Below are 24543 nucleotides of genomic sequence, written 5' to 3' on the forward strand. Positions count from 1 at the left end.
TTAGATTAAATGTTTAAAGTTTTAATTTAAAAATAGGTTAATATTCATTGAGTTCCATTTTATAGTCAATTATCATAAACCATATTTAAAGAAAAAAATTTGTTCATTTAAGAGAAAAAGAATTTTCATTTAAAAAAGAAAAAATAAACATTCAAAGTTAAACAAAATTTAAGATAAAGATTAAAATCTTTTTGTAAGTCGTTATGAATAATCAATATATTTTAATTAAATATTTGATTATTAATTTAATTGATTTTTTTTTATTTTAACAGAAAAGAGTTGAATTTGAGTACAATTTGTTGAATTTTAAAAAGGACAATTTTCATAAATATATCAAATAATAAAATTATTCATTGAGAAAAATGAAAAAATTATTTTGTTTAAATATAATGTTTATTTGAGAATATATTTACAATATATTTATAATATTTTATTATATTTTTATCGTATATTTTAATTGTATTTTTACTTTTTTCTTTATTTTTTATTTTTATTAAACACACATTTCAACGAAGTTTTTATACGACTAATTAGAAAAGAGAATTGTACTTTGTACATCAATTATGCGATTTTTCGAGTTCGAATTTTATTCCTCATTCCATTTCAAAATTTTCATTTGTATAATAACATAATTAATAGCCGCGTTCGTGCACATAATATCAGTCACCTTTTCACATAATGTTAGGAAGTTATTTAATCAGCATTGAATTCTAGAATTAATTATAAGACTGTTGTTCGAATTTGGAAGCTCTTGATCTTTTGAAATAAAAGCTCAAAAGATTAAAAAAAAAAAAATTCATCAAATAATTAAGATACTCTGTATATTCTAATTGATATATTATTATAAAAATGTTGATAATTAATATTATCAATATTAATAATAATTATTCTAATAATTAATATAAATAATATACATATTAAATATAATATATAAATATTATTTAATATTGATAATATTGATAATATTAATATTTAATGATTCGATTGCAAGTAAAATCTATCTATATCTACTTAAAAATTGCAAAAATCAAAGAAATAGAAGCATGCAGGGGCTTCCATCAAATTTATTACATTCGAACACGTTCAATACAGATTCAATGAACACATATATACATTCCAATCATTGTTTCTTGAGAGAAATCATAAAATAGAAGATAATAGGTAAAAACCTATTTTATTTATCGACGAAAAAATTTAGAATAGTTAGCTAAAAATAAATCGACGACCAAACTGCAATCAGTTTTAATGTAAAAAAAAAAAATAAAAAAATAAAAAAAAAATAAAAAAAAAAATAAGAAAAGAAAATAATCGAAATATGATATACACATATACATTTCTGCATTTTTGCGAATACAAATCGTGCATAATCTTATTTGAGAAACCTATTTTTTCTGCATTCTCGTTTCCGTAATAGTTGTACATAATATATAACGAAACGAAATAGTACAGATATGCGAGAGAAAGAGATAAAATATTTTTTTTTCTTTTATCTCTTCCAACGCACATAGGTAAATGATGTTTGCGAATAAACGATAGATAAGCGAATGAAGTAATATTATTTACAGAAACACCAGAATATAACACCAGAGTTCGAATGGTGATCATCGTTTAAAAAATACGTGTTATGATGTAATTAATTATATAATTGTTAAAAATAAAAAAAAAAGAAAAAGCGTGCATGTGCCGATTATAATCAACGATGTATTTATATACGCCGTATGTATACGATATTAATTATTATAAAACGATTATTATAAAATTATTATAATAATTAATATCAACGTAAAATATTTTTCTCATGTTTAGAGAAAATTGCCGGAATCGAATCGCACGTCAAGATTTATTCTTCTAATTACGCTTGCGTAATGAAATGATATATTTTGTAGATAAAAAAATTTCAATAATTAATATTTATTTGTAGAATTTCTTATTGTATGTATTTATATTCAGTTATAAATTATATAATTAAATTAGATTTTTTTCGATCCGTAAATTTGTTTAACCCGTGGATCAGTATTATCGTCATTTAGTGATCGATAAATGATGAATTAATACTGAGGGTATAATTTATTCATTTGTCTGTTATATACCTAAGTAATTTATTTGAATAAATTAATTTAGGTTATAACGTCACATCCCGTCAATATATAATTAAATAAGATTCGATGGGCAACGATGTTTCATAAATTTATTCGCGGGACGGTGCACGTTCTTCAAATGTTATATATGTGATGAAAATTTGATAATTCGTAGTACAGAATGTCATAAATTTAGAATTCTTCGATTAATTTTATTACAAATTTTTTAATTCAAAAGGCCGAGAATTCAGTCTTGCTCATTTGACGAAAATTTTTAATATTACGTGATACAAGCTGTATTATTTGAATATTTTGTCAATTTTTAATTTATTATTAATTTGCACCCATACGATATTACGATACAATCCATATTTTTTAAATTGATGACAATTGCAACATTTATTTTATGAATGTCTTAAATGATAATGCGACCAATGATCAGATGAATTAATTGTAAATGTGCTCAGTATCGTCTGTATATATTTGTGTGAGTTGTATTTAAATATTTGGGAGAAATGAAATAAACAAATGCCTTCACTTCTGTGCAAAAATAAAATTTTTTTCTTTTTTATTTATTTTCAGATCATCATATGAAACGTATAAAAGTTAAAAATAAAATAAAAAAATCATTTTATTTAAATACAATAATTTGTTTTAAATATCATATTCTAAATATAATATAATATCATAGTGCATATTCTGTATATTTATATATTTTTTTGCATGTAATATGTATTCTATTCTATTCTAGATTTTTATATATTTAAATTTTGCATAAATGCATATATATTTTATACAGTCTAATTATCACTTAACATGATATAATTATTAATTTCGGGTTTTGTGGTTGATATATACGCATAAAAAGCTGAAAATAATTCATTGGCTATTACCTCGATGCATTCATATAAAAACGTAACAATTCTTGCTAATTCATTAAATATTTTGTTCTTAGAAGTAGTGCCAATGTTTATACCATATTTATTTAAATTTCCTTTACAATATATCCATGAGAAATAAACAGCATCACATAAGAATTGCCGGGGATCATTGCAATGTTCTACTATAATTACAGCAATTTTGAAACACTTACTTAATACATCAACCGCGTTATCCATGTACTTTATTTCTTGTAATATTTCGTTAAAATAATTAACATCGGGAATTGTTTCATCTGAATATTGTTTTTCTGCATAAAAATTTTTTAACAATTGTTTTATTAGAATTTTTAAATTAATCATTATATAATTTCTTTCTTTAGATACTATCGATGAATGTGGATCTATTAAATTAAATGTGACTGCACCAATCGTCAATAAGTGAGTCGTAAACTGAAGAGGATGTATAAATATTTTATTATTTATAACAATATTGCCATTCTGATATTTTATTGAAAATTTATTTTTCCAATTCATTTTACTTAAACTATTTAAGAAATCTTCTTTATTAGTAAATTCTTTTATCTTATATATAATACTTTCAGATTTATTTTGTACCTCTTTAGTACTGTATGCTTTTATTTTATTAAATTCCTGTTTTAAACGATTAACTCGTAAAGCGTTCTTGAGTTTTTCAAGAATAGTACCTTTAGATGATACTATGAGTTCACTAGCTAATTTGGTTTTTATTAAAGTATTACTAAAGAATAAAATTTGTGAACTAAAAATAGCTATATCTATGAGATCAACATTTTTTTCCATCTTATACTTTTCAATTAAACGATATCCTTGGTAAATTACACTAGCGCCATTCACTGTTAAATTGCTCAATATCACAGAATTATAAGCTACTTTAGCTGCAGCACTTATAGTACAGCCTCTTGAAAGAGCCTTTGAGATAAGCATAGTTCCACTATTTGCTCCTAATGTTAAAGCTGTACTACTTACTTCAAACCAAGCAGAGAATGCATTTTTATTTATAGGATTGATGGATTGTTTATGTGTAGCAAGATCTATTAATTTCTGTGAATTTCTAACAATAATCCATGTCCCACAAATTCCACCATGAATTAAACCTAGCAATCAAAATATCAATCAAATAAAAATATATGATAGATTATTTTATTTATGAATAAATAAAATAATTTATACCTGTAGTGAGAATAGCTGGTCCAATAGGTGTTAAAAAGCTAGCAGCACTAAGTCCAATATTACTAATTATGGACATTGCATTTACAGCAACATCAATACCTTTAAGAACTTTATTTTTAAAAGTACAAGCAGGAGAATCTAATATTTCAATCCATACACTTGAAAAATATTCTGTTACTTTATAATTTGGATTACACTGATATAAACCATTTTTTGGTAAAATCATAGTACATGGAGGTAATGTATTATTTGATATGTAATCTTTCCAAGTTTTATAAATTCTGCCCTCATTATCAATAAACCATGTATCATATTGTAATGTTTTTAATTTAAATATTGGTAAAATACATATGTTATTATTCTCTTTGTTTGATGCATTATCTTTTTCATTAGATTTCTGTGAAACTTTTGTTTGTAAGAATATTATATTAAATATAATTCCAATATAAATAGAACTATTATTGTTGTCTTTTCCATATTTTATTATCTTTTCATATATTGTATTTATAACTTTGCACATTGTTTTGTCATATATTATTTTTTTAAATATATATTCTGATTGATTATTATCACTCGTACAACTTATAGAAATATTTGAAATTTCAGCGTCTATATCTATTTTAGGAAGACCAAATAGAGCATATCCAATTTTATGTCTTATAAGTTCATAATTTTCAAAATCATATTGAAACCAATCAGGAAGAAGTTCATAATAATTTTGATGATATTCTTTAGCAAATTTGATTGCCTCTATCTAAAGTAAATAATATGAAAATATAATTTTGATAATATAGTAATAAATTAATAATAAGAATATGCAAATTTACCTTTTCATCATTTGAAATAGCCATATTTATTTTAAAAAATCTAAACAAAATAAATTTTTATATATAATTTCTCATAAATAAATAATTTCTAATTATAATAGTAAAGAAAAAAAATATATATATATATATATATGTAAATATAAATTATTATTAAAAATAATATTTTTTATATCATAATTATAGTTAATAATATGTACATACAATTATATTTATGAACAAATTCACAGCAATGTCAATGTTTATTGTCTAAATATACAAGTAATAATAAAATATCACTTTCAAATTAAAATCAATTTTTAGATATACATATATATATATATTTAAGTACATACTTTTCCATGTGAAAATACTTACTTTTGGTTATATTTTAAATTTCATTAAAGCTCAAAAAACCCCTTTTTAATGATTTTTAGCATATATAGTGAGTAATAGCATATATATTAAAATTATATTATATATCTGCATAATTGCATTTTACAAATATTTATATTTTATTAAATATAATAAAACCATAAAAATAAATAATAGAATCTCATTTTCATTTACAAATATTATCAAATATAAGAAATGAAATTTTTATTAGATAACATATTTTCAAAAAGTTTAGATAGTGTTTTTTATTTCAAAAATTTGATTACAACATAGCATTAAATTAATACCCAATATCTACAAATTAATATCAAATTTAATTATAAATTCAAATATATCTATCTGTGTATCAAAATAAATAATAAGTCTTATACCAATTTTTGATACCAAATTTATATCAAACCTTGATATCATAATCTGCCATCCTCTTGGACAAAACAAAACAAATCTTGTATATAATTATAAATTATATATTTAAAAAATATTAATTTTTTCGATGATTTAAAAATAGTTATATTTAAATTAATCTTATAAATATTTTAATTTAAAAGTATTTTTAAGATTAAATAGAACATACAATATTATTATTTACAATTATTTATTTTATTAAACATGATAATTAAGATGATTAAGATGATTATATATATTATATATATTATATATATATTATATATATTATATTACAATCTTTAATTTATATACGATTGCTGCAATCCTATCAGTTAAATTTATCCAGATTTTCGAAATCCTTATTATATATATTATATGTATAATAATATGTATAACAATATATATATTATATATATATATAACAAAGATATAATACATATTATATAATAATAAATATAATAAATTATAATAAATAAATATTAATATATTGTACATATATTGTTACACACATATACACACACACATATATATATATTATACAATATCATGATTCTAATGTAAATATATGTAATTATGTTTTTAATTATGTAACTTATTCAAAATCGGCCAATTTTTATTACTTATAATTTATTATTTATAATTTAAATTAAAATTATATAATTATAATTATATAATTAAATTATAAATAAATAAAATTATATAATTAAATATTTTTTTGTATATTTTAATTTATATTCATTAATTATATTTATTTTAATTCTGTTGATTCATATTTGTTTTTTAGAAAATCTGACAGGCATTGACGAATAGATTAATTACATTATAATATATTTATAAAATATATAGATAAGAATATATAGATAAAAAATACTTAAAAAGTAATAAAAAATTAATTTCTTTTATTATTATTTATCAAAGATTTTCTTTTCAGATTTTCCCTTATTTATTTCATTTTTGATCAATTCTTGTCAAGATTTATTTTTTTTTTCTTTTTATTAAACTTAATTTTGATTCATTTAATTATTATATTTTTGCCATTTTTTTTCTTTTTCACAAATATTTTCATATTTTCTTCTTGCTCTTATGAATTACAAAGTGGTGGATTTAAAAAAATTCTCTAAAGTAATATAATTTTTGGGATTTTAAAGAAACAGACAAAATATAGAATTCAATTAATTTTATATATTTTTTTTTAATATATAAAATCAAAAAATATAATATCAAATAAAATATGAAATATAATAAATATACATATGACAATAAGACTGCATATGATTTATATATAATAACATAAAAAGAACAATAGATATACAAAAACATTATATTATATATTAGAATATAAAATATATATTAGAGCATAAAAATAAGCAAAATTTTTACAAACAGTTGATATATTAAGCAAATTTTTTTTTATTTCATGAATTATCTTTGCAATATTAATATTGCTAATATTTCTTGCTTTGTATTTTCTTCTTATATATTCTTAATAATGCTTTTTATTTTATATATTGTTAATTTATAATACTTTTAATTTTACATAATAGTGCCATATTATTAAATTTTTGATAATGTATTTTTAGAATAATTTTTTTTTAAATATAAAAAAAATTAAATTCTATTAATAAGTTCAAAAAAAATAATAATAAATAAAATATTTAAAATAATTTTTATATTTGAAAATATTAAGAATATTTCTCTTCGTACACAGCTTTGTATAATTTTACAACATATTTTTTTCAATATTTTTTAAAAATAATAAAAATTATATTAATCTATTATCAGCATGCATGGTAATCTTTCATGATTATCAGTTTTAAAGCTGCTAAATCCACCACTAACAATCAAATTTTATATAATAGAATTTTCTTTTTTATCTGACAAATTTAAAACATGGAATATTCTAAAATTGTTGATATTATATATAGACACATATATTTTTAATTGTTATTTATAATATTTATAATAGTTTTTTAATTAATGTTTTCAAACTCAAGCTCTTGATGGCTAGTAGTTCTGACACCCGTTAAAATTATTTAATTAATTATTTAAAATTAACTAATTAGAAATTTTATATAATAAAAACTAAATAATTAACAAAAAAAAAAATAAACAAAATAAAATATTGTTTTATCTCTTTCTAAAAACTTTTTAGGAATAAATATTCTTTTCTATATACTAATTGTGAAAAAATAAAGTTTAAATAGTTATAATATCGATTTATAATTCATAAAAGAAATTAACAATAATTATATATTATAACTTATAATATAAATATCTCTTATATCAAATATTGTACAATATCAATATATAAGCATATCAATATATATTTATATAACATAAATTAATACAATATTTAATATAAACAATATATATATTATAAACAATATATAATAAATTTTGAACTGTTAGAATCAGAATAATATGCTTCAAAAATATTCAATTTCAATTTTTTAAAATTATTTTGGTTAGAATTTTTCAAGTATATATAATAATTTAAAACAATTATTTTCCTCTACAATAAAAGTTATCACCTCAAATATTTCACCTTTAATAATAAAATTTAAAATTAAAAAATATAATTAAAATTAAAAGTAGAAGTAAAAGAAAAATAACAGAATAAAATATTTAATCACTTTTCTTATGACCATTTGATTGAAGATGATTATTATATTCATCATTTAAGCGATCATATTCTTTAGCAAGAGATTCCGCTTGAGATTTCATAGCTTCTTTATCTTTCTTTTCTTTTATAAGCTGATCTTCCAATTCTCTATTTTTTGTTTGTAAGTCTTTAATTTGATTTTTCCATTCTGTTATCTCTTCATTGTGAACTTCATTTAAATCATTCTGTGTACTTTCTGTTTTTTGTGACAATAATTGCTTTGCTGTTGTAGTTGCAGATTGTGCTTGTCGTATAGCTGCTTCATTTTGTGCTAATAAAGTAGCTTGTTTAGAAATTAAAATCACAAGTCGTTGTATAACAAGACATAAAAACAATGCAAAACCAGATATATAAAAATTTCGTTCTGCTCTGAATAATCTCATATTACCTAAAATATAAAATAATATAATAATTAGATTAGATTTAATAAATAAGATAAGATAAATAACATTATAATTAGATTAGATTTTTAAAATAGATAAAAAATATATAATATATTATATTATATATAATCATATATATATAATATACCTGATATAATAGATGTAATATTATAATAAAAATATAAATATGTACCTTGCATTTCAGCATCTAAATGATGTTCTTTATGTTCATCAATCATAGAATATTTTCGTATTTCTCTAATGGCATCTAATAAAAACAAAACTAAGATTCCAATTAAAATTAAAAAATAAATTGATGCTTGATTACTTAATCTTTTTAAAAATTTAGATTTAAAAAACTTTTGCCATCTTGATGCAGAAATTATTGGCAAAACCAATAATAATACTACTGCAATTTCAATATAAAGAAATACAGCAACTAAAGTCCACTGCAAACTCATTGTTTTTATTTATAAACACATCTAAAAAAATTCCAAGAAAAAATTATTATAAATACGAAAAAAAACAAAATTACAATATTAAAAATAAATACGAATATTTATAATAAAATTTGAACTAATTTAGTAGAACATGAATATTAAGTATTAAATTAAATATTCATTTTCTATATTTTTTAATTTGAATAAATATTATTAAACAATTTGATTAAAATCTATTTATAAAAAAATATGTAGCAATTTTATATTTTTTTTAATGTAAATAAAAGTTTAATGATCAAATTTATAGCAATACTGAAATTTTTTTATATAATAATGAAATTTTTTAATAAAAGTTTTATTGATTTTAATGAAATATTTTGAAATATAACCTTTATTTTATTTTGATAAAATATTAATAATTATTTAATTTTAACTTTAATAAATTTTTTATTTTAAATAATTTTAAATAAATAATTTTAATAAAAATTATTTTCAAACTCTATAATAATAAATAATAAAATTTAAAAGAATAAACATTATCTATTAAAATTATTCTGAATATCTTTAAATATAGTATATATATTAGAAATGATATTTATAATCAAAATTATTTTGAATTCAAAATCTAAACTAACCTATATTTTAACTATTAGATATTTTAATTAAATATCTGTAAATGAATATGAATTCATCATCAGAATAGCCAATATTCTAGATTTATTTGAACAATTACATATTTTATCTAATCTTTTAATTTATTAAAAATTATATAATACATTTATATTTAATTATTTACATTTAAAAAAAAATAAAATGAATTTTTATTAATTTATAATATTTCATGAAAATATTTCAAATTAATATTATCTAACTAATACATTGATAATTTTAATAATTAATAATAATATATTTAGTCTTAAAGTACCAAATTGATAAAAATTGCAATGATGTAATAAATTTAGCAATAATTATTGTATTATAATTATTTTGAATAATTTTAAAAATTATATTATTTTAGTAAAAATAATATTAAAAGATACATACCGGCAATTAATTCTAATATCTAAAATATTGAAAAAATACTAAAACTAATATAAGACAAACGTCAGACTTGAAATGTATATTTCCACCGGCTTTTTTATATGATCTTTTATGTGATCTAAACTGTATATAAGATGTAAATGGATTATCTAGACTCTAATATATATGTTGTGTATATATAATTGAATATAGTAAAATTGCTTTGTCATTAGAATATGGACATAAGTATTAAGTATTTACTATACTAATAAATATATGTAGAGAAAAAGTGCAAATTTCTTTCTCATAGATTTATCTTTCTTAACAAGTTCTTTTATCAATATGCTTCAGAAAATAAAATGTTTATAACATTCAATTCAAGAAAATATAGAAGAAAAAAACTATAGAGTGTCAGCAAATCATTTATAGGGATAAATATAAATTTTCTAGATCTGCTGTAAAAAAAGATTTGAATAGAATGTAGATATAATTGGTTGACTTTAATAAACTTAATATTTTTATAAAAACAAGCACATATATCAATCAATATATATTATATAATAATAAATGTAAGCATAAAATGTTACAATAATATATCTGCAATATTCATGAAGTGCAATTGAGATGCATGGACAACATAATAATTTATACATATTGATATATATCGTTGTTTATCTTCAAAGATTGAAATAATCTTCATAAGATATGAATCTTAATAATTATTAAGAGAGAATAATTATTAATGAGAAAATTAAAAAAATTCAGATTGTAAATATTTTAAAATTTTATTGAAATACATTTTTCTCGAAATCATATTCTTTAAATTGTTATACATGGTAATTGATTAAACTGATCAATTTTAAACAAAACTTAGTTAATCTATGGATATGAGGCCATGAATTTTGATGATTTTTAAATATATTATAGAGATATATATAATATATATATTTATAATAAATTTTTAAATATATAAAATTTTAAGTAATTTTTACCTTATATGTAATCGTTGTTTAATTGTTAATTTTAATTTTCTAAATACTTATAAAAAATAATGCAACTACATTAAATTTCATAAATATTTTTATATCTATAGCAATATGCGCATCAAATGTATTATAATAATAATTTATAATTATTAATATAAATATTATATTTCTGGTTATTAATAAAATTTTAACATAAAATAATATTTTGTTGATACAAAATTATAATATTCCATTATTTTTAATTAAAAGAAATATATTATAAATATATATATATATAAATATATATATTATATATTTAATTAAAAGAAATATATTCTATAATACTTTAATATTAATAGAATTATTGACATTAAATATTTCATACTTGTTTTTTTCTTTTCTTAATTTTAATTAAGTTATTTTTATTGATTGAACTTTTGTATTATTTAAATTTTTTAAAATATTATTAGTAACATTGTAAAAATAAATTTCCAAAATCTGATTATATATTATATATTTATTTTAATTTATTTTAATTTTCAAAAACTAAAATTTATTATTAAATTACATTACATTTGGTTAGACTATCAATGATTTAATATCAAAATACATTAACGTGCTGCAATCACTTGTGCTCGGCGTTGATCTACACAATTAGAAAATTCTTCAACTAAACTAGAACAGTTTAAAATTTCCTTAGGATAATCTTGATAACATCTGAATACTTTATCAGAATTGCTTTTACATGGTTGTATAGTATCTTGAGCATTTATGCCATCCTTATCTGTAAAAAAAACAATAAAGAAATTAATTTAACTTTTATAATATATAATGTTAATATGAGTTTCTTATATTTACATTTGTTATCTTTTAAACATAAACTTAAATTCCTGATAATTTAATAAATAAGTTTCAATTGATATTTTACCAATTTTTATATTTATTTAATTTTTAAAATCAACTTTTTAAAAGTTATTGTTTCATAAATATATTAATAAATAATAATATAATAAATAATAATGATATATATATAATTTATGTATATATGCATGTGTATATATGATAAACAATTATTACATTTATAAAATATAAGTTACCATATGAAAAAATTATATAAATATAATAAATATTATATAAATATAAATATAAGTAAATATAAGTAAATGCATGGTTACATAACTATTATAAACATAAAAATATGAAAAATTATGATTAAAATATGAATTTTATTAATTCAATCTAATGAAACAATTGTTTAATTGTTTCATTAAAGTTTCATAAATTATATAATATATATATGATATATACTACATACTTACTACATTTTTAAAAAATATCATTTAATAATTAAATATTCTATTAATAATTTTATTTTTATGAATTATTTCTATTTAAATCTTTTTATTTTTTCTGAATTATTTTTTTCCATAATTTAAATTTTATATTTTATATTTTTAAAAACTTACTTGAAACTACATATTTAAATTTATAAAAATTATTCTATCATAAATTATATCAATAACATTTATTGAATTATTTTTCCTAGAGTATTGTAGAGTGTTATATTGGAAATTAAAAATAATATATAGTTTTTAGTAAAGATAAAAGTTATAAGAAAAAGTAATGTAAAGAGATGCGAAGAGCTAGAATTAGAAATAGTAAATGAATTTGTATACCTGGGAATAAAATTGAAGTAGACTTACATCTTCTGAGGTAGAAAAAAATTTGGCAGCCAGACAAATGTGGAACATAAGGAAAAAGTACTTTAAGTACAAATTTAAGAAGAATGATCATATTCAATTATCTTGTAAGGAACATGATGATTTATGGGATGGAACAGTACGGGTAGAAGGAAAAAAGCAAACTGAAAAAGATAATTAAAATATATAAGATGATGTCTAATTTGGATAGATGTATACCCAGATATAATACTAAACAAAATGCAAAAAAAGAAATTAAAACTAGCAATATAAAAAAAGATGAAAACAGATAAAATTAATGATTGAATATTTTAAAAGAAAACAGATAAAACAAGAAATAATAAAAAAAAGAATGAATGATTAAAGATAAATACAACTAATTAAAAATAGAGAATTTAAAATAAGAATAAAAATATAATATAATAAATATATATATATATATTATTTATATATATATGTGTACAATATATATATGTTAAATATATATGTACAATATATATAACAAATAAGAAAGATTAAATAAAATAGAAAAATGTAATGAAAAATATAAACATAAGAATATTTATAAACGAAACAAGAAACATATTTCTGAAAAGTTATGTAATTAACATAAAATTATGTGATTATGTGATTAACATAAAATTTGGAAAAATCGGAGGAGGAGGGATGGAAGGGGAACTAAATCTAAAATTTTAGCTTCAAATATTTATTAGTTTTTGAAATATTAAAAAAGATATATTTTTGTATAATATATTAAATTTTGTTTATATACATAACTAATATATTGAATATAATACACAGGTATTATTAATACTCTCTTTATACTATTGATTATCATAAAGTATAGAATAATCAATGATATATAATATAATAGAGATCCAGTAAAGTATCTCAAATAAAATTAATGATTGTAACTTCAATTATTCGAAATTATTTCTCTTGAAAAATATTTTTTATCTGAAATCTCATAAGGACATTACATTTTAAAATCAAGTTATCAATTCTCATTTTAATATCTGTTCTGATCTTAATAAAAACTCAAAGCTAAAATTTTTGATTTAATATTCATCTTTCCTTTCTTCTTTTTCTCTTTAAATTTCATGACAATTGGAAGTGTAAACTTTTCAGAATATTTAAAAGTATAATAAATATTGGATAGAGGAAAAAAAAATATGAATTATATGAATTAGATATCTAGAAGATGGTGCTGATATAGAATAAAGGTATGCAAAACATTAGAATAATATGACAGAGAAAGTAGTAGAGTGAAAAAGTGATAAATTCGAAGAAAAAAGTAAAAAAAAGAGAATAAATTTTTTTATACTCAAAAATTGAATTATTGCATTAGACTTATTTTCTGAGATGATTTTGTTTCAATTATTTAAAATCTCAAAAAATTTCATTATATAATATAACATAATTTTCATTATATATATTATTTTATAATTTTATTATATTTCAAATCCTTTCATTGATTTGCTAATATTTTTAAAATAATTTCTTCTTTTTTTAATATAGTGTATAAAAATGCAATTTTCATCTTTATGAATAAAATATCAAGAATATCAACTTTACAAAACTGAAATTAAAAAACTTGTATAATTGTAAAATACAATTCAAATAATTCTAATTATAAAAAATATTATACTTATAGTATTTAATATTTCAAAATATTTTTTGTATAATAATTTAATATTTCTTATTTAAAATATATAGAAATTAAAATTTTTTTTTTTTTACTTTTCAGAAATGGTTTAAAATTAATAATTTATAAAATAATGTTTATAATTAAATATATAATTAAATATAATTAAATATTCTATTTTTAATTTAATAAATTATGAAACTTGATTAAAAAATAAACACACATACATACAACAAAAATAGTTTTATGAACAAAATTTAAAAATTTTTTTAAAATTTAATGAACAAGTTTATAACAATTAAAATATTTATAACATTTAAAATTAAAAAGTTTATATTTTAATTGTTATAAACTAAAAAAAAATTATTTGTAAATTACTTATATTTTAAAAAATAATATTTGTAAATTATTTATATTTTAAAAAATAATAAATAACATACCATTGGCATTTAATTGCTCTGCAGCTTTTTTATATTCTGCATTAATAATATTATTAATTTCTGAATGTTTTTGTTCCAAATCTTGCAAACGTTTTTGCCAATAATTATCCTGATTTCGAAATTCTTTTTCTTTCTGTTGCTGTATTTGAAGAGCAGTTAAAGTTAATTGTGGCTGATATATGGGATATCCAGCATTCACCGGTATATCACTCTGAGATAATTGTGAAGATGGAGTCTTTTTAGAATCTGTTAAAGTAGCAGATCTTACTTCATTTGCTACATTAGGTTTTTCTTCATTCATTTTTTGAGTTAATCGCTCCACAACAGACTCTGATATTTCTATAACATCTATTTCTTCATTATTTATAGTAAGTTTACGTGCACTTTGTCCAGAACCCATATTAACAGTTTAAACTTGTTTTTAATAAATTCACACCTGATGTTTTTCAAATTTTTATCTTTAATAAGACAAATTTTTTTTTCATTGAATGAAATATAAAATTAATTACCTGAAAAATATAGAAAATATATTTATTATCTAAAAAATATGAATAATATACATTGTTTAATATTTTTAAAATATATTAATATTTGAATTTCAAAAATATAATTTTATAATGCATATATAATATTAATATACATTGATATAAAATTATATTTTTAGAAATTAATTAAATTTTTATATACTTATACAATATTTTTCAATCATAGTTGTAAAACTGCATTTTTTGTTATTAATTGTTGAAAGATTTTTGTGAATATCAACATAATTTTTTTTGTTATTTTTTCCAAATTTTATGTAATGATATATATGATATGTAAATATTTATACATTCTTTCTTTCTTTCAATAATTGAATATTAACAGAATTAAAATTAATGTTAGTGACTATATTTTTATTAGTAGTAGTAGTGACTATATGTGATAGCAAATATATATATATATATCATATTATTTCTATATTCTTATTTGATTACTATATCAATGAACTATCTAAAAGTTTTTGTTCATAAGGTTAGTAATAAGATTATTAATTAGATTAGTAAGTAATAAAATTATTATAATATGAAAATTTAAAAATTTTAAAACAATATCAATTAAATTTAATGTTTTATTTATTATGATTAGAATATTTAAAACATTTAAAAAAATAATTGTTTTTAAATACATAATAAAAAATATTACACTTACATATCAAAGAATACTCTTCTATTATGTTATTATACACTACAATATTTAAATGTATTCTAAAGTAGAAAATATATAACTTCTACACATATCATATGGCAGAAAAATTTTATCATAAAGGTAAGTTTACAATTTCTCTCGTAATATTAAAATTTCTTATTATAAGTATATGAATTGTAAATATAAAAATCAATTTCTCTTTAAACATATAATTTAAATAATTTTAAATAAAAATGATAGAATACTTAATAATATAATTATTTATTACAAAAAATAATTACGCAGATTTGCTTTATTTCCGAAGCACTGGTAACTGATGGACTTGAAATTTAAGAAGAGTAATAGGGAGGGGAGGTAGACTGTAATATAAACTTTTGGCTTTAGATATTTATTAATTTCCAAAATATTAATAAAAATTGTTGTTACATTGAATTTTGCTTATATACGTACATCCATGATAACACATGTATTAATTGCGACGACTGCTTGTCTACTGTTTCTATAAACACGCCAGCACCCAAAATGTATAACGAGCAGTGCTAGCGATCTAAATTTAGATAATAAAATCTTATCACATTTTGAAAGTATCGTAAGTTTTTTGCTTTCCAAAAGAATGTTGCTTAATGACGATCCACGTTAATATTATTGTGTTCATAGAATAATAATGAGAATTGTCACAGCACAAAAAAAAATAGTTGTTTTCAATTTCTCGCGCACTTTAATAAGCAGATGGTTTAATATTTCATGAACACCAATTCACATGAAGTAAATCTTAATTGTTTACTAAATTCACAATATATTGATTTTTTGATTAAAAAATTTAAAGGTCCTTGTCACAATTCTTCGTATAAATTACTCGATTATTTTGGTAATCTTAGGCATAAATCAAGATATATATCCACAATTAAAGGTCAGTTAATTTTTAAAATATATTAAAATTATTTTTATGTTTTATTATATTAAATATATAAATATATAATAATAACATAAAATGTATAAATATTACTTGTGATTTGGATAGTATTTATAGATGCAATAATTGTTTTAAATAGATAAGATTTATTTTTAAATTTAATTCCATTATTTTTACTTTTATTTTTTATTATTATATATAGTCATTTGAAATATAATTATATGATAAATTGTAATATAATTATTAATTATATTGTAAAAAAAAGAAAAAAATATATAATTTTATTGAATTTTATTTAAATATATAATATTTATTGAAAGCAAAAAAATTTCAGTATTATGTATATATATATATATATATATATATTTACATAAAAATTAAATCGTACATTTTTACTATTATTATATAATTTTTTATGTTATGCATTATGTTTAATAAAATAAAAATAAAATAATAATGTTTTTGTGATTTTTTTAGATATTAAAATAGATTAAAATAACTAAAAAACATGAGTTTGCAATGGACTTTAATAGCTGGATTTTTATATGTTGAAATTTTAGTAGTTTTATTATTATTATTACCAATTATTTCACCTTTAACATGGCAAAGGTTTTTTAAATCTAAATTTTTAAAAAGATTAACTAATCAAGGAACGTTTTTTTTTTTACTTTTACTTGGAATATTAGTTTTGTTTTTATTAGATGCTATTAGAGAAATGCGAAAATATTCTACAAATACTGAACATAAAGAATATCATTTGGATACTGAAATGCAAGGTATATTTATATTTTTATTATATAATACATAATATTTTATCTATTTCAAGAATTTAATTATAATGTTATATATTAATTTCTTTTATATAGGTAATATGAGATTATTTAGAGCGCAACGAAATTTTTATATATGTGGTTTTGCATTATTTTTAAGTCTTGTTATACGACGTCTTGTTACTTTAATTTCTGCACAAGCTATTTTATTAGCACAAAATGAAGCAGCTATGCGACAAGCTCAATCTGCAACTACAACAGCAAAACATTTACTATCACAAAAAGCAGAAAATGCACAGAATGACTTTAATGAAGCTCACAATGAAGAGATAGCAGAATGGAAAAGTCAAATTAAAGAATTACAAACAAAAAATAAAGAATTAGAAGATCAGGTTATAAAAGAAAAGAAAGATAAAGAAACCATTAAATCACAAGCTGAATCTCTTGCTAAAGAATATGATCGATTAAATGATGAACATAGCAAATGTCTTCAATCAAGCGGTGATAAAAAAAGTGATTAAATGATATTTAATTTTTTGTTTTTCTCTTAATCTTTTGTCATTTATTATTTTATTATATGAAATTTTGTTGCAATTCATATTTAATATTATATAATATTATGTTATAATTAGATTTAATATTATATAATATGTACTCAGTAGATAATAATATAAATAAATTATTAAACTTTTATCTTTAAATTATTCTATGTTATAAGATTATATATAATTTGTATGAGATATATATTTAAATATATTTTTTTGAAAATATAATAAAATTATTATAATTTTATAATGTTATATAATTTAATATTATAATTTAATGAATAAATTCATATATCTATATTATATATTATTAATGTACTACTTATACTACTATATTATTTCAAATTAACTATATATATATAAACATAATATATCTAAAATTATATTATATAAAACTAGATTATATTAAATAAATATAATATTTTAATATATATTTTTTATTATTTAATTGGATATTTAATTTAGAAATATATTAATTAAAATTTTATGATATAGTACATTAGTATTTTATATAAAAAAATATTAAATATAAAATATAATTAGTAATTTAAAAATCATAATTGTATAAATAATTAATAAGAATAGAATAAAAATAAAAAAAAAAAATTAGAAAAAAATTAAAATTACTTAATTTTAAAATCATTAATTTGAAATTTTATTTCTTCATTATTAATTATATATAAATATTCTATAAATATTTATATAAATTTATAATTTACAAAATAATGTTTTTGAATTATAAATATAAGAAAAGAAATAATTAAAAATCTATTTAAATAAATACTTACTGACAATATAAAATAATTTTTAAAATAACCACTAGTAGTGCTAGTGTCTTAGTATTATGTGAGATCGTTTAAGGTAAAAGTTATGCCATCCATTTTTGTGAATTTGTCGTTTTTTATTTGTCGAAAAATTTAAATTATCAGAAATGTCTGCGTCTAAAAAAGGATTTACCCAAGATTTACCTCCTAAAGGAGGATATGCTCCTTTTCAAATAGCACGAACTAAACTACGTACTATATTCACAGGTATAAGCTAACCTATAATCTATATCGTTCATTATCTAACATGTTATTGCTATGTAATGTTTTTTAAATAATATGTTAAAATTGTTGATTTTGTTGAAAATTGAAATTAATAAGCTATTATATATAAGCCATTTAATTTATTAAAAATATATAAATATAATATATTTATAATTTTTTTAAAAATATATATTTATCATACGTATGTATATATGTGATATATTTTATATATTTTAATTATAATAATTATAAATAACATAATAATTATAAAATATTGAATTTGAAAATTTTTAAATAATTTTTAAATTATTTTGCATCAACTTTATAATTTTCATATTTTATATATTTTTTTATAAGAATTTATTTATAAGAAAAACTTATTACTATTTATTCAATGAGTTTTTATATAATAATAGAATAGGAAAAAGCTAATAATAGTGATTTTGATAGAAAAAAGAAGTAAATATTTGATAAAATATTTAATATTAAAGTTATTTTTATTTATTTTTTAATATATATTTGTTAAAAATAATATTATATGACTAATAATAATTTGCTGATAAATTATTTATTAAAAAATTTTAGGTCGTTTGAGTATGGGAATATTTGTTGCTGTTAATGTATTTGGATTTCCTCTTTACTATCAAACTTGGAAAGAAAATAAACAAAATATTATTGAAGCAAAAAGTCAAGAATTAGCTACACTTCCTATTTTATATGCAGAAAGAGATAGAACGTAAGTATAATTGTTTTTATATAATTTATTTTTAGAAAAATATTTTATAGAAATTTTATTATTTGTTATATTTATTATTTTAATTATGTATATTATTAGTATTTTATTTTTATAACTCAATAATATAATTTTGTAAATTTTTTCTCTCTCTATTGTAAAAATTTCTGTTTCTTCTCTAGCTAAGATATAAACTTTAATTCAAATTATATATTAATCATTTTGAGTTATTTTTTGTTATTTCTCTTTAATTTGAATTAATTTGAATAGGAATTTGAAGTTTATTTCTATAAATTGAACTTTTATTATTGTTTTTTTCTTAATATTTACAGTAAATAATTATGTGTCATATTCTGATCATAATTAATTATTTAATATTTTTTTCTTTCTTTCAACTATTAAACTTGTTTTAAATGCTTAAAAACAACAGATAACATTTATAAATTTTTATTTTTTATATTTTGATATGCAGAAAAATATTTATCCTCATATATCTGTATGTAGAATTTTTATTTGTTTAAATGTTTTGAAAAAGCAATTTTATCTAAGGTTATTAGATTAGAAACTATTACTAGATTATTCTTATTTATTCTTATTACTATTATTTTAGTTTCAAAAATATTTTGAATCATCCCATTAATATCCAAACATTAATTTTAACAATAATTTAAACAATAATTTTAAAATTATTTTTATTTTAAAATATATTATTTTGGTATTTCACATATATTTCTAATATATATATAATTATAATTATAATAATCTATATATTATAATTATAATTCATTTTTAAAAATCATATATATAATTTTTTATTTAATTACAGACTGTTAAAACATATGAAACGATTGCGAGATATAGAAGATGATGTAATGAAGGATTTTCCATATTGGGAAGTAGGTACACTTTTTGGAACGAAAATATATGAATCATTACCAGAAGATACATATGTTGAGCCTATGCCTATGGAGTTATATACTTATACATCTCTTAAAGATTATCCATTATATTATTATTCTTATATGATAACATAAATAAATTATTTATTAAGATTTATAAAAAATAGTTTCCTATATTAAATATAATTAATAAAATTATATTATTATATATAACAAATATATATATATAAAACAATAAATAATAAAATAACAATAAATATAATAATTTGAACTTGATTTTATTGTATACTTTTTATGTTACATATTATAATTATTTCAATATTGTATATTGAATTCAGTGAGATATTTATGAAAAATTAAAAAGAAAAAAAATTATAAGTTTATTAATTAATTTTTTTTTAATGAATTTTAATAATTGAAATATTATTAATATATAATTCGAAAATTAAAATTGATCGTTGATATAATGAAAAAAATTGTTTAAAATAATATATTAATAAAATATTTTAAGTTTATTAAAATAAGTTAATTGATAAATTGATCGAAAAAAATAATTTTTAGAGAAATATCTATGATTAAGCAATAATATTTGTCAGATCAAAATTTATAATTCTATATTTAATAATACTTAAAATGAGTAAAAAAAAAAAAAAAGGTAAAATAGTATAATTAATTAATAGTGTTAAAAATTAAATAATGGATTAGAATATAATAAATCAAACATACACTAAAGAAATTTTTAATAAAGAATAGCATATTTATACATACATATTACTGAATTTGAATTGAAATTGATTCGAATTATTTTAAATTCTAATATTTAATATTTAATATTAATTTAATATTTAATATTAATTTAATATTTAATTATAATATTTATAATATTTAATATTTAATACTAGCAATTTTTACAATTATACTTGAATGATTTTATAAGATGATTTTATTATACGATTTTGTATCGAATTCGCCGCGTTTCAATATCTACAAATAAACTCTTGCCAATTCTATATCTCTTTATTTTTATTTTTTCAAATGCATTTATAAAAATTAACTTTTCTTGTAACATGCTTTGAGTTTTATTTATAATTTTTATTTTGTAGCAATACTATTCCGTATCGAGTTTATCTGCGCAATTCCAATAACTTTCAATAACTTTGCGATTTTGCATTAAATTTATCTATAGCATCGTTCTCAGTAGGATTGATGGAAAGGAAAATTCTTTTTTTCTGTAAAAAGAAAGTACAGTTATTAAACTAAAATTTTCTTTTTGGAAAAAGAGAATATTCTTTAGGAAAAAATAATATAATTAGTGAACTGACATAACTCATGTAAGTAGATGTGAGGAAACAAATGACGGATGAAAAATCAAACTAATTCATTAATTATACTACTTTTATCAATTTTCTTCAAAATAGGGAAAAAAGGGAACTGTTCTTTTTTTCGCAGTTATTTTATTCTTAATTTTATATCGAATTCGTTTATAAAATTTCTTCTTGATTTTATATCATTTTTTTCATGTTATGATCTCAAAGTGCTTGAAATGATCTATAATATAAATATTTAATAATTATGTCCATAGTTGAGAATATGTCTTCGTATTATGAAATTCGTGGAAATGTTTATTTTAATTTTAAATTTTCTCTCTTTTATATTTTTCATATTGTTAATTGCTTGTTTAATAAAATTTAAGAAAGAGAACTTTGAGTTCTGTATATCGAAATTAAATTTCGACATTGCTATATAATTGCGCTTTTTGAATATCCAATGTTTATTATAATTTTAACAATTTTTTGATTTTCCAAATATATATTTATTAATTGCAATGTATATCATAATATATCATAAAATAGATAATATTCAAATAATATAATTTGATGGTTCGTGAATTCTAAGTAACGCGTTTATTTTAATTCGCAGACATATGTCCTTTATTTCATCGATTTTACTATTACATTGTAGTAGATTGAAACTGAAATTCTGTTTTTTTTTTTATATTTTGATTTTAAATGATCCTACTAGCTCATGCTTTTATAAAACTCTTACACAAAGTATAAATAAAATATCCAAGAAATCTATATTACTAATAGAATAACTATGTAGAATTATAACTGATAGAATTATATTAAATAATCAATTGTTAAAAAAAAAATTAATACAAAAAAATATAAATAAATATATGAAAAATATGAAAAATAATGTAGAAATATAAAAAAAATATTAATACAGAAAAGAAAAATATTATAATAAAATAAATGTAATTAAAATTAATTATATTCTAAATACAATAATTTAATAACTAAATAAACGTGTCATAATATTTTTAAGGATTGTTTAGAAAGATTATCATAAGTTTATTATGAACTTTAAATGTAACAAGATTTATGATTAGTCATAAAAAATAAATTAATCAGAGAAATAATAAAAAATCTTGAAAAGAAGAGAAGATCATTATTTGAAATTTCTGAATTATTGATAATTATTGATAATTCACGACAAATGAGTACGAAAAATGAGGATTTTGAAAAGCTAGTTTTTATAAATAATTTCTATTCCAATGTGATTAAACTAATGGCAATTATTTTTCATTGTTAACATAATTTCTCGAAGTAGAAGCTTTTCCTATATTTTCTTTTATAAGAATTGAATTATATCGTTTTTAGAAATTTCTTAAAATAGAGATTTTTTTTTTTATTTTTTTTTTTAGTATATTTTCTCAGTATACAAAATAATTTCATGATCTTTCTTCTTAAATTACTACCATTTCTTTTAAATTTTTTGTTATTTTATAAATTAATCAATTAAAATTTTTTTCACTTTATATATAATATATATATATCACTATATATATACAATATTTATATAATCACGTGTTTTGATTAATAAAAAAAAAGAAAAAATTCTTTTCGTTAGCTATAAATTAATTTTTTTTTTTTTTTTGAAAATATTTTGGATCATGTGATTTTGAGAAGTATGATAAAGATTTTAATTACTAATTTAATAGTTTAGATAGTTTTTCCTAATTTTCAAAGATGATTTCTATGATTAATAATTTTTGAGCAATTTTATGAATTATTAGTACGATTTTTGGAATTACAATTTTCAATTACTAACTGACAAATTATTAAATAATCATTTCTATCTATCATTTTCAATATTTTCATCATATAATGATGACAATTTTATTTTTGTTTTATATTTTAAATGAAAATTATTTATTCTTATTATTTTATTAAATATAATATTCTCAGATCTTTTTAATAAAATATAATACATTCATAAATTCAATAATAATTTTTTTGACAAGATATAATCATTATTAAAATTTAATTTTGATAGATTACAATAAATAATTTGATATTTTGTTAAAAATGATAGTTCAAAAAATAAATAATTTTATTTTTATAACTTAAAAAAAAATATTTCATTTATTATTTTGTTATTAAGTTTATCATCAT

The 24543-nt window shown here is 18.1% G+C and overlaps 5 protein-coding genes and 1 long non-coding RNA gene across 8 annotated transcripts; 3 read left to right on the forward strand and 3 right to left on the reverse strand.

The window, feature by feature from the left end:
• Positions 1-917: 917 nt before the first annotated feature.
• LOC122715518 lies at positions 918-2634 on the forward strand. Its single transcript, XR_006346847.1, has 2 exons — positions 918-1716; positions 1807-2634. It is a non-coding gene; the product is annotated as an uncharacterized LOC122715518 (long non-coding RNA).
• Positions 2635-2802: 168 nt separating this feature from the next.
• Positions 2803-5441, reverse strand: LOC122715517. The gene is made up of 4 exons (XM_043937770.1): positions 5350-5441; positions 4996-5035; positions 4169-4922; positions 2803-4092 (listed from the first exon to the last, which is right to left on the reverse strand). Exons 2-4 carry the CDS (start codon positions 5017-5019, stop codon positions 2879-2881), a joined length of 1992 nt encoding a protein of 663 aa, XP_043793705.1. The 5' UTR covers positions 5020-5035; positions 5350-5441; the 3' UTR covers positions 2803-2878.
• A 2922-nt stretch (positions 5442-8363) lies between these two features.
• On the reverse strand, positions 8364-10428 carry LOC122715539 (B-cell receptor-associated protein 31-like). The gene is made up of 3 exons (XM_043937807.1): positions 10284-10428; positions 8993-9281; positions 8364-8804 (listed from the first exon to the last, which is right to left on the reverse strand). Exons 2-3 carry the CDS (start codon positions 9258-9260, stop codon positions 8380-8382), a joined length of 693 nt encoding a protein of 230 aa, XP_043793742.1. The 5' UTR covers positions 9261-9281; positions 10284-10428; the 3' UTR covers positions 8364-8379.
• Positions 10429-11721: 1293 nt separating this feature from the next.
• On the reverse strand, positions 11722-16685 carry LOC122715504 (MICOS complex subunit MIC25). Of its 3 annotated transcripts, none has more exons than XM_043937745.1 (3): positions 16479-16685; positions 15010-15518; positions 11722-12008 (listed from the first exon to the last, which is right to left on the reverse strand). In XM_043937745.1, exons 2-3 carry the CDS (start codon positions 15407-15409, stop codon positions 11836-11838), a joined length of 573 nt encoding a protein of 190 aa, XP_043793680.1. In that variant the 5' UTR covers positions 15410-15518; positions 16479-16685; the 3' UTR covers positions 11722-11835. The 3 variants fall into 3 exon arrangements, with proteins under 3 accessions (XP_043793680.1, XP_043793678.1, XP_043793681.1); XM_043937743.1 differs by lacking the exon at positions 16479-16685 and adding an exon at positions 16201-16325; XM_043937746.1 differs by lacking the exon at positions 16479-16685 and adding an exon at positions 15697-15711.
• Positions 16686-16968: 283 nt separating this feature from the next.
• On the forward strand, positions 16969-18513 carry LOC122715503 (B-cell receptor-associated protein 31-like). Its single transcript, XM_043937742.1, has 3 exons — positions 16969-17107; positions 17588-17886; positions 17977-18513. The coding sequence occupies exons 2-3, from the start codon at positions 17619-17621 to the stop codon at positions 18399-18401; spliced, it is 693 nt and encodes a 230-aa protein (XP_043793677.1). The 5' UTR covers positions 16969-17107; positions 17588-17618; the 3' UTR covers positions 18402-18513.
• A 754-nt stretch (positions 18514-19267) lies between these two features.
• On the forward strand, positions 19268-21242 carry LOC122715565 (NADH dehydrogenase [ubiquinone] 1 alpha subcomplex subunit 13). Its single transcript, XM_043937843.1, has 3 exons — positions 19268-19456; positions 20039-20189; positions 21013-21242. The coding sequence occupies exons 1-3, from the start codon at positions 19357-19359 to the stop codon at positions 21218-21220; spliced, it is 459 nt and encodes a 152-aa protein (XP_043793778.1). The 5' UTR covers positions 19268-19356; the 3' UTR covers positions 21221-21242.
• The last annotated feature ends 3301 nt before the right edge of the window (positions 21243-24543 follow it).

The sequence above is a fragment of the Apis laboriosa genome, unplaced genomic scaffold (assembly GCF_014066325.1).
Source record: "Apis laboriosa isolate Shangri-la unplaced genomic scaffold, ASM1406632v1 scaffold38_cov145, whole genome shotgun sequence".
NCBI classification, from domain to species: Eukaryota; Metazoa; Arthropoda; class Insecta; order Hymenoptera; family Apidae; genus Apis; species Apis laboriosa.

Bases quoted from the DNA above. Each gene is read 5' to 3' on its own strand.
- LOC122715503 (XM_043937742.1), top strand. From the start codon at position 17,619: ATGAGTTTGCAATGGACTTTAATAGCTGGATTTTTATATGTTGAAATT. The intron at 17,887-17,976 runs GTATATTTATAT...TCTTTTATATAG, and splicing joins TTTGGATACTGAAATGCAAG to GTAATATGAGATTATTTAGA.
- LOC122715504 (XM_043937745.1), bottom strand. From the start codon at position 15,409: ATGGGTTCTGGACAAAGTGCACGTAAACTTACTATAAATAATGAAGAA. The intron at 12,009-15,009 runs GTATGTTATTTA...TTTTTTTTACAG, and splicing joins AGAGCAATTAAATGCCAATG to ATAAGGATGGCATAAATGCT.
- LOC122715539 (XM_043937807.1), bottom strand. From the start codon at position 9,260: ATGAGTTTGCAGTGGACTTTAGTTGCTGTATTTCTTTATATTGAAATT. The intron at 8,805-8,992 runs GTACATATTTAT...TTTATATTTTAG, and splicing joins TTTAGATGCTGAAATGCAAG to GTAATATGAGATTATTCAGA.
- LOC122715517 (XM_043937770.1), bottom strand. From the start codon at position 5,019: ATGGCTATTTCAAATGATGAAAAG. The intron at 4,923-4,995 runs GTAAATTTGCAT...TATTTACTTTAG, and splicing joins CTATTTCAAATGATGAAAAG to ATAGAGGCAATCAAATTTGC. The intron at 4,093-4,168 runs GTATAAATTATT...TTTGATTGCTAG, and splicing joins ACCAGCTATTCTCACTACAG to GTTTAATTCATGGTGGAATT.
- LOC122715565 (XM_043937843.1), top strand. From the start codon at position 19,357: ATGTCTGCGTCTAAAAAAGGATTTACCCAAGATTTACCTCCTAAAGGA. The intron at 19,457-20,038 runs GTATAAGCTAAC...AAAAAATTTTAG, and splicing joins ACTACGTACTATATTCACAG to GTCGTTTGAGTATGGGAATA. The intron at 20,190-21,012 runs GTAAGTATAATT...ATTTAATTACAG, and splicing joins TATGCAGAAAGAGATAGAAC to ACTGTTAAAACATATGAAAC.